Genomic DNA, 10,297 nt, shown 5'->3' with positions numbered 1-10,297 from the left:
GCAAAGACATGAGGAGGGGAAGTCTTCCAAGTTACTTCGACAATTAACTTATCCACATTTGTCAACCAACCCGTAGAGTAAAATATAATAGAAACCTGCCAGTCCTGCAGGCCACATCAATGGTTCAAGTGTACAATGTACGCTGAGGACAGAACAGGTGAATCAAATTAAGAACCGTGTGGTGATCGATCCCTCACAAGCTCCACGTCAGGCCAGACGCGTTCGATCATTGGGTCTACTGTGCATATGAGCAATCTCGTTCACATGGAAGGGAGTTTGCAACGAAACTTATGAGTATCGCAATGATATCTACGCGATGCATCGAACGGGAACCCCACTGGAGACCAAGCTAAAGTTCAGAGGTGAAATATTCCATGTGATTACAGATAAATAAACCAGTACCATTCAATCATTTTGAACTTTCCCAGTACCCAGGAATGTCAGAAAAGTCGCCCAACACTTCATACTACGGAATGGCAGTAAATTATTTAAGACTATGGAAAATTGTTAAAATTGCAGGTAGAAGCTCTCATGATTCTTTAATAATCGGAACCAGGCAAGGACTGACGAAACTACCAGCTTGCAACCGACCCACTCCGTTCTGAGGAGGCTCCAAGACATCCCACTTCCTCACCCCCCACATATTGCTCGGAGTTTTCAGTCTACTTCTCTCCTCTGCTTGCGGCCAAGGGGAAGTTGCGGTCGTAGCTCACTAGTTTTGCTATATGCAGGCTTGACATATACCATGTGGTTCTGTATGGTTAGGTGATTTAGCATGAGTAGTTGCAGGTTACTCGAAAATGAAAGGAATTTAGCAGCTTGCTTGTGCTAAATCGCGTATTCAGTTGGGGGCAAGGTTCATATCTGTTAAAATATAGGACTGGAATTAGCTTGAGTCGCCGTCAAGTTGGCTGATACCAGAAGCGGGATCGCATGTTGTTGAACTCAATTGTAGGAGTCGCCCCCCATATGCAGTTTAGAATACATGCTCATCAGACTTCGGACAGGTTTCCTCCCTTATTCGAACTCTACCTCACTCGTCCAGTTCAACTTGATCTGAAGAGCAATTATTTGTGCTCTTTTTTCTTCTTCCTTTTTCTTACATTTTTTTCTTTATTTTTTTCATTTCTTTTCTGTAGCAAATTGGTTCCCTTACTACATGCTTCTCAACAAGGTTTTTCTTCAACAGATGTGCAGCAAGTAACGCACAGCTTGGTCTATATGCGATTGCTTCAGGGATTAATCAGTCAGTAGTGCACGCAGCGGAGCGATGACAACCACAAGTGCCACTATCGCCTTAAGTACATGCAGCTAAAATTCTCAGCTATAGAATGAAGAAGTCCTTGATTTCAGGGATGTGAGGCCTGACGCTGTGCGGGAATTAAACTGTCGCAAAACACATATTTGACCTTTGGCAGGGCATTGGGACCTGTTTCCAGCTAGTTGCTCGTCGGTATTGAGTTGCAGTCATTTTTGTTCGGATCTCAGTTCATCATGGAAATTCCAGGAGTGTTTGATGCTAATCTCTTCTGCGCTGAGTCATTTCCTGAAGTCGAAACTTGTAAAGTGGAAGGTCGTGAAAAACAGACGATTATTTCAGACTTAGATGGGACGCTCCTCAGATCAAGAAGCTCGTTCCCTTACTTCATGCTCATTGCGTTCGACGCTGGAAGCCCTCTCCGCTTCATCGTCCTCTTGCTGGCCTCTCCAATAATTTGGCTGGTCTACAACTTCTTCTCCGAGGCTGCCGGTACCAAACTGCTCATTTTCATTGCATGTGCTGGCTTGAAAGCGTCCGACATCGAGTCTGTAGCGCGCGGCGTGTTGCCCAAATTTTACTTGGAAGACATGCACTCCGTCAGCTACAGCATCTTCGTCTCCTGCGGTAAGCGGTATGTGGTGACTGCGAATCCGCGCATCATGGTAGAGTCATTTCTGAAAGAGTACATGGGCGTCGAGGCAGTCATAGGTACTGAGCTTCATATCACGAAGAGCGGTTACGCCACGGGTTTGGTAATGGGTGCCGGTGTGATTGTGGGAGCTAACAAAACGCGCGCTGTGAAGAAATACTTTGGCGATGACCTTCCAGACATCGCTCTCGGAGACCGAGCCAGCGACTTTCCTTTTATGGCTCTTTGCAAGGTGCTTAGTACATATCGAAATTCAAGTTCTGGCTTCGGTACCATGACTGACTTCTTGTTTGCTATGACTGGCTATTCATTCCGCATCAGTTTCATCTACTCATAGGATTTGAGATCGACATGATGCTGGGAATGTGCAGGAGGCATACTTAGTACCGAGCTTCAAGCCTGTCGAGCCAGTTGCCAAAGCTGACTACCTGAAGCCGCTCATTTTCCATGACGGCAGATTAGTATGTCGACCAACACCTCTCATGTCACTCGTAATTATTCTCTGGTCGCCGATCGGTCTTATTCTAGCACTCATTCGGATGGTGTTTGGCACCGTGTTACCCATGTGGTATGCGCTGCCGCTGGAGGCCATGCTTGGCGTTAGCATCCGCGTGAAAGGAATCCCCCCCAGCTGCCCCCAAACCAGCGGCAGACGCGGTGTGCTCTTCGTCTGCTCTCACCGCACTTTGCTCGACCCCATCTTCCTGTCAATAGCCTGTCGGCGACAAGTTACAGCAGTAACCTACAGCATCAGCAAGGTCTCGGAGATACTGTCGCCGATCCCCACAGTCCGACTCACAAGGTGTCGGAAAACCGATGCGGAGACCATGACAAAGCTTCTCAACGAGGGAGATCTTGCAGTGTGCCCAGAAGGCACGACGTGCCGCGAGCCATACCTTCTTCGGTTCAGCTCCTTGTTCGCGGAGTTAGCCGACCAAATCATTCCCGTCACGATGAACGTCAAAACGACCATGTTCCACGGCACGACAGCCCGGGGCTGGAAGGCACTGGACCCCTTTATCTTTCTGATGAATCCCAGCCCTAGGTATGAATTGGAGTTTCTAGATCAGCTTCCGCACGAGATGACCTGCAGCGGCGGGAAGAGTAGTCACGAGGTTGCGAACTACATTCAACGAGTCCTCGCGGCATCTCTGGGTTTCAAGTGCACGAACCTGACGCGGCGAGACAAGTATCGAATCTTAGCAGGGAACGATGGCGTGGTTCCTGCAAGCCATTTTTTGAAACAAAGAAGCAGGATCTTCGCATGCTTGCCTTCCAGGAATAGTGAGAGAGGCCAGCGATCAGACCCGTAAAAATAGGGGTGGGCCTGAACGCCGGAGTTAGCTACCAAACAATATTGAAGGATCTGCACCTCAAATTCAGGGATTATTGGAAGTGAAGTTTGGGCCTGGACTTAAGGGTCTGAGTCCACAAAGATTGTGTACATAGTATTCCCTCTGGGTGTTGATCTTTCCTGCCTTACTTTGTTTCAGAAAAACTTGTCACACCAAGTCTATAAGTGGCTGTAACTTTAGCTGCAAGTAGCTGAATTGCTGCTTCATTCTCATTTGGACAAGCTTCCTAGATGAAGTGTACTTCAGGGTTACAAATTGAACGTTATCGTTTTTTTAAGAGGATCAAGTAACTCTTTAGTTCCATGTCCTTTTAAAAAAAAGCACATAAAACACTCCCTCTAATTTTTCGGGTTAGGTTAGTGTGATGATTTTTTTTTCTAGAGCTGTTGTTCATAGACGTCGGATTTTTAATCTTGGGAACCCCCTCCGATAATTTTTTTTATTTTTATTTTTTAAATTTAATATTTTACTTACAGTTTTGCAGATGTATTTTGGGGGTTCAGATTACTACATAATCTATTATTTTAAATGTTTAAGAGCTACATCATTAAACTCAGAATTAGGGGGGAGGGGGGGGGGTGAATATACAATTTTTTTTGTTGAAAGTTGGCAATTCACACATATGGGTTTTGTTTTCATTTTGAATTTAATAAATGAAATAAAAAATAATAATGTGTTATTGAGGAATATGCAAGTACATTTGAGTAATTCAGTTAATGAATTCAACGACATGTTTGCATTCATGAGAAAGTGTATTTTGAATGGGACAATTATGTGATGTAAAGTACAATATTAGAAGTTATCGAATACTATTGTACAATATAAATATGTATACAACAACAATTGATTTTTAAAAAAAATGCTTTGGAGAATGTTGTGTGTCATTAACATTTCGATTTAAAAATAAATAAAATGTGATTATACGTGACCACTTCAAATTTAGTCTAATGTTTTATAAAAGATACCAACTCAATTTTTTTTTCAACACATTACTAAATCAATTTCTTTTCAACAAGATCTTGCAAAGGCTTTACATGAGACAAAATACATAGTCAAAATCGATAAGAAATATGTAGATTGAAATGAATCTTTATCGTACAAATTTTGACTTCATATTTAAAAAATAAAACAACCCTAAATATTAAAAAATGCAAATATTCCTAAAATTTCACTATGAAAACACCCATAATATTGCGAGGTGGGTTCAATGGGAGTGAGACCATCCTGATGGTCATCGAGCATTTGGAGGTTGTATCCTTCTGTGGATCTGGTGGGAGGTCGTTCGAACCTTCAAAGCCCCACCACGTGAAAAGCATCTCACCTATCTTTTCTTCTCCTTTCGATTTGTTGGCAAATTACATCTTCAACACAAGTTCCAGATTCTGTACCCTACATTCAATGTCACTAAGCACCTGCAATGAGTTTGGGGTTTCGGTTGGACTTGAACAGCTCATTTACAGCTGAAATTCTTGTTTTTAATTGAGTGAATTGTCCAACACACACAACACCTAGCATTGAAGTTCTTTTGTTTGGCAAAGGATGAAACCCACCTTCCATACTGCAAGACAACTACAATTGGCTTTATTATGTGCTGACCACCTACCTTGCAATGGGAGCTTTATTTCCCTGTTCACATGCAACAAGGCAAAAAAATTATTTTTTTGTTTGAAGGTTGTTGTTTTCTTGTTAAATTGTCCTGACGCATGTCCAGAAACGGTTGCCACAGGTCAGGACTGGAGTATTGGGCTGGTGTAGGGTGAATAGGAGGAATTGAATTGCTTCATAGTACTCGAATGGAGAGTTTTGACTATTCAGCTTGCTACACCTGCTCCCCGTCGGTGTCGTGGCTACCTCACAAATTCTTCTCAACATTGTTTCTAACTGGAGAATTCCAAAACATTTTTCCTTTGAAGAAATCCTGCTATCACAGCTAGCTGTGTATCACGTGTATTTGAAGGTAACACTACAGTGCATTACTGTTGTAAAAGAACTGTGCTACATGAAACATAAATATTGATCTTCTAGTTGTTGTCTTCAAAAACATGGTGGGTGATCAACCTCCTAAAGAGAACACATGCAGAGAGGCTACGAATTGTCACCAATAGTTCAAAGGTTGTCTTTCATGGATATTTACAAGATATACATAGGTTACATGAACAATCGGAAAAGTGTCTCCTGAAACAATCACATAATGACCTTTGTAGTAGGATATGATTCTAAGATAGCGCTATTGTTGACTGACTGGTTCAAAGACAGTACTTGACAAACTTGTTAGCTCTCTGGAAAGTACTTGACGAAAAGCTGGCCGCACAAAAAAACAGATCCTTAGGATGGATCCCGCAGCGTCTCTGAAACACAGTTACTATCTCACACTATAATAATATGCCTATTCCGGGAGCAGCTGCTACCAAATTAAGGTTAACATTAGTGAGAGTCTCTGCCATGCACCACACTTCAAGAAGCTCCCCAAAGTCGGTAAGAGATCAAAAAAATTGAAACACGAAGTGATATTTATCCTAGTAGAATGTGCCGCACTCGATCCACAATAAGGTTGCGCGTTCTGCTGCATGTCAACGAAGACTCTTGTGTGTCCACGAGCAGAAACCGGTAGATCTCCCAACTTTTATCATGATAACAGTGCCTTCCGATGTCAGCCTGAAATGCAACAAGCAGTGATTTTCTGAGCAATGAATAGAAACAAGCGCAGTGAGTGCATCGCTGATGTCAATGAACTTAACTGAGCATACTGAAACTGATCGAGATGAGAATACCTTGAAAATACAGATGTCAAGCATCTTCAGAGCTAGAGTAACGTCATACAAAACTCGAGGTCGACCTCTCCCGCACTTCTCGATGGAAGTGGCGACAAGCAACTCTGTGTCAGGCCCTCTTGTCCCCACTTTAATCCGCACAGGATGCCCAACTTCCTCTTCCAGAGACTGCACCAAAACTTTCTGCTCTTGTAAATCGGTGATCCTCTGACCATTTGGACCTAACACGTATACATTGATCTCAGAGTTGCCATTCTCCATCATGGCAATACGCCCATGTGCCACCTGTTAAAATCAGCACACGAGCCAAAGTGTTGCTTTAACGTTAGTGAAGAGCGGAAACAGTAGATTTTGAGGACTGGTAAACATAAGAAAAAGCCATCCGCACTGTGCAAATATCCAGCCATAGAATCATTAGGGGAAAACTTTGGGTAAAGTAGTAAATCCTGTTCCCGATGATCCGATGCTTTCATAGTGAATGCCTCAGCCTTACAAAAACATAAAAGTACTTAAAGGAAACAAACCAATAAATGGGTAAATAAATAAGTGGTAAGAAAGAAATCAGGTAATAGACTTTGAAACTGTGAAAGCAACCTGCAAATTGAAGTCCTTCACGGTACGGAGGCAGTCGTACAATAGACCTTTTCGGCTCTTACAATTGAGTTGTAATAGGCTGTGAATAGGGCTAGTGTTGTTCTCGACAATAAAAACATTGTTATCATGACATTCACTTCTGATGTGATCCTTCTCACTGTTGGTATGATCCTTTTCACTAGTGATATAATCCTTTTCAAAGTTTGCAGGATCATCATAAAATATATCTTTGGTCAGGGAGGCAGGCAAGGGGGAGCAAGTCAAGCCCCCACACTCTGGCCCGGCAAGACTGATCTCACAATGTGAACAGGGCTCCCCCAAAAATTCCTTCAGTTCCTTTGTTACTTCCTCCGCCCTCTTCTTCCAAGGGTCTTTGTTTCTGAAACAAAAATGAAATACGAAACATATTATCGGTATATGTGTGTGACTATATATATATATATATATATATATATATATAGAGAGAGAGAGAGAGAGAGAGAGAGAGAGAGAGAGAGAGAGAGAGAGGATTCGGCGTTCATAATAATGTCGACTAACTGAAATTGCTGCTTCGTTGAACTTATCGACACAGCAAATGTGAAAACCAGCATTAACCACTGTAGTCCACAGAGCCAGATGCGATAAGTGGCCAAGAGATGACACATTTCTAGAGATGGAAATAGTACCTATTATCTGTGACAAAGAACAAATCAATAGCTCTTCCATCCGGGCTAGTTGATACTTTGATTTTGTGAATAGTTAACTCCATCTCCCACAACTTTTGTGCAACATCTGGGTGGCCAATCGTTCCATGTTATAAAATCACCACAAAACAAAAATAAATAAATAAATAAATCAATCAATAAATCAATAAATAAGCTCTAGAACGAAACAGCAAATAATCACCATGGAGGAGGCCGGTCCGATCAGACGAGCGGACTTGCAGAAGTAGGATTTTCTTCGACTCCAGTCTAGGAGGAGCTACAGTAGGTAACATTGAACCCAGAGCGGACGGGCAGACGTCCTCCAAACGTTGCTTCAGCAGTGACCAACGCACAACAGAAGGGTTCGATCTGGGTATCACCCACAGAGCCACAAAACACCAGCGTCCGTCGGTTGATATATCTGCAACATAGGATTCTCGATGAGAAACATTGTAGATTACGGGACATGTATGACTGAGAACAAGGGCCATTGAGAAAAGTTATGCTTGTAGCAAACACACCACACTCTTTCAAGAACATGGCCTGAAGATGTGCTACTAGATACGCACCCCCTTTCGTCACGCTGAGGCCAAACTCGAATACAACCCGTGCCAGATCGCAACCAAGTCCCACTTTGTCGGGGCAATTGATGGTTACCTCACTTGGATCCCCAAGGTTCTTGCCCTTTCGCACAACCACATACTCATCAGTGTAGACCCTCATTTCTCTTCTGAAAACGCCCCTCCCCACAGGTGCAGTCCTCCAACCACTTTCTCACCTGCATTAGGCACCAAACGGACTAAGGATTCGAATGATGCGGATGAAATGACCACATAGATGAGCAAATGTGTCACAGTATCCACCAAACGAACACAATATTACAGGGTTCTCAAAAGCATGCCTCGCTGCAATAGTAGTGATTGTAGGAGGGTCACCACAAAACTAAGAAACAGAACAAGACTCTAAAACGTTACAGCAAGGGCCAACCACTTCTCAATTCTACAATTGCTTTTCGCGCCTACACCTCCAGAGTCCCGAAAATCCAAGACTAATCTGGCGCTGACATTATCAATTCTTCCTCCATGGAAGCGTTGTGATTTAACTTCACAGAATGTTCAGTTGTTACTGTGGTAAGTAACGGCCAGTTAAATCCAGTTATTCTCGGGCCCCAGAATGGCTTGTGTAGCTGTGCCAGAGTTTCTAAAGTTTGGAGACATTGCTAAAATTCTGGATACATGTGGTGTTCTAGCACACCTAACATACAAGTTGGGATATACACATCCTTCTATGCAATAACACGTTATAGTCTCATGCTTATTAAACAAAAGACGTTCACTGGTTGCATCCCAGACGTATGAAAGATCTCCTAACAGACTCGAAGTTGAGTTGCGGAAGAACAATGTCTCAAAATCCAATTACGAGGACCACACTGTAAAGAGCAGCAATCAGACGAAAAATAGTTTGGATAAGTCTCGTCCTCCCTCTGACCCATACTAAGCTTATCATACAAATGAGATTAAACCTCATCCAATGATTGATCACGGTTCAAGCAACCGTGATCGACATTCGCTCCGCATCTAATACATGGGCAGGTATTATCCAAAACAGCTCTGCATGTTCTCATTCCACTTGCCATTCAAAACGCAGTCAACCTGCATCGCAAACTCAACCCACCTCCAATAAACCCTCCAAAGACGCGATGTAAACTCTACCATCTGCACAAATGGGTACACAATTGACCCAGCACCACTACAAACTCAAAAACCCTACCTGGTTTCTCGAAGGATGCTAGCAACCGTCTACGTTGCCCTGCCTCGAACAGCGCACTGAACCGAAGTCTAACGCCCAGTACTTCCCCAACGTCACAACAACCCACTGACTCTACCTCAACCTAGACTTGGTTCTCCAGCTCTCCAGTACGTCTTCTTTTCTTCCACGCTTTCAAACCCCCCACTCTCCGTGCCATGTCTACTTCTAACCCCTACAAACTCCCTCCTCCCCTTGCTCCGCTCACTCTTCCACACACAACACCTCAAAACCAATCACTAATTCCTCCTATTCCACAACCGCCGCCTGCTATTTCACAAAACCCCAACTGCAGAAGCGAAATCACAAACACCGTTACAAAAAGCCCACACGAATGCCACTTTTCGACGGCGATCTGCACCTTCGGATTGCTCTCGAAAAGCAAATGGCAGCCTTTCTAGCGAAAGGCACCTGACAGAGAGAGGGAGAGCTCAGGTTGCTGCGAGAGAGTCAATCAACAATAGACAATTGAATTCCATTAACATGGAACAATTACCGCCTGTCTCACTAAGATCCATGAGGCCAGTGAAGATCGTGAATAACAGAATCAAGGATCTAAGTGTGTGCGATGGCTGCTGCTGTTGCTGCTACTGTTGCAGTGCAAATCTGACGCGTGACTTCTGAGCGGAGGTGGGGTCTTCAAACTGCGGCTCTCTGCGGGACGCAGGCCGCCGCGATCTGCCGCTTTTGGACGGATCCACCCAAGTTGTCAGGGCTTTGCTCGTGTGGCGGGTCCACGCTGGCGGAGCTTGTGGCGGAGAATGCCCCCCTGCAGCACAGTTCCCGCCATTACTCTTCTGTTCTATCTATTCTCCCCCTTAGGGCTTATTATTAAACCCAGTGTCGCCCAGTATCCGATGGATCTGAATGGTTCTACTGGTCCACACTATTCTCCACCACTTCCCACACTAATATAGTTAAAACAAACCAAACATTGCCCATTTAGTATTCAGCAGTCCAAAAACTACAATCCTAATTAAGAAATAGTTTTCTTGTTAAAAACGACCAAATATGAACTTAATGTTTTTCATGGACGAAGTCATTCGAATTTTTGAATTTTTTATTAATGATCCCTAAAATAATCATATGGTGCAATCTATTATTGAGCTATTTTTGTGTGTCTTTTATTTGCGATGCACATGCTTTTTTAGATGGCCATTCCTTTTTGTGGATGAAAT

General features: G+C 43.4%; 2 protein-coding genes across 7 annotated transcripts; one reads left to right on the top strand and one right to left on the bottom strand.

Annotated features, from left to right (window-relative positions):
• Positions 1 to 526: 526 nt before the first annotated feature.
• LOC112292709 (glycerol-3-phosphate acyltransferase RAM2) lies at positions 527 to 3,807 on the top strand. Of its 2 annotated transcripts, none has more exons than XM_090246727.1 (3): positions 527 to 1,007; positions 1,237 to 2,142; positions 2,282 to 3,807. In XM_090246727.1, exons 2-3 carry the CDS (start codon positions 1,495 to 1,497, stop codon positions 3,221 to 3,223), a joined length of 1,590 nt encoding a protein of 529 aa, XP_090102853.1. In that variant the 5' UTR covers positions 527 to 1,007; positions 1,237 to 1,494; the 3' UTR covers positions 3,224 to 3,807. The 2 variants fall into 2 exon arrangements, with proteins under 2 accessions (XP_090102853.1, XP_024397238.1); XM_024541470.3 differs by having other exon boundaries at positions 1,190 to 2,142.
• Positions 3,808 to 5,357: 1,550 nt separating this feature from the next.
• Positions 5,358 to 9,715, bottom strand: LOC112294413 (ACT domain-containing protein ACR9). Of its 5 annotated transcripts, none has more exons than XM_024544787.3 (7): positions 8,988 to 9,715; positions 7,883 to 8,091; positions 7,516 to 7,734; positions 7,296 to 7,401; positions 6,631 to 7,009; positions 6,037 to 6,321; positions 5,358 to 5,920 (listed from the first exon to the last, which is right to left on the bottom strand). In XM_024544787.3, the coding sequence occupies exons 2-7, from the start codon at positions 8,034 to 8,036 to the stop codon at positions 5,777 to 5,779; spliced, it is 1,287 nt and encodes a 428-aa protein (XP_024400555.1). In that variant the 5' UTR covers positions 8,037 to 8,091; positions 8,988 to 9,715; the 3' UTR covers positions 5,358 to 5,776. The 5 variants fall into 5 exon arrangements, with proteins under 5 accessions (XP_024400555.1, XP_024400546.1, XP_024400574.1 ...); XM_024544778.3 differs by having other exon boundaries at positions 9,084 to 9,715; XM_024544806.3 differs by having other exon boundaries at positions 9,481 to 9,715.
• Between the last annotated feature and the right edge of the window lie 582 nt (positions 9,716 to 10,297).

This window comes from Physcomitrium patens, chromosome 2, assembly GCF_059467195.1.
Source record: "Physcomitrium patens ecotype Gransden chromosome 2, ASM5946719v1, whole genome shotgun sequence".
Classification (NCBI taxonomy): domain Eukaryota; kingdom Viridiplantae; phylum Streptophyta; class Bryopsida; order Funariales; family Funariaceae; genus Physcomitrium; species Physcomitrium patens.
Note: the sequence above shows the minus strand (reverse complement) of the source record. Positions and strands in the feature narration are given on the sequence as shown.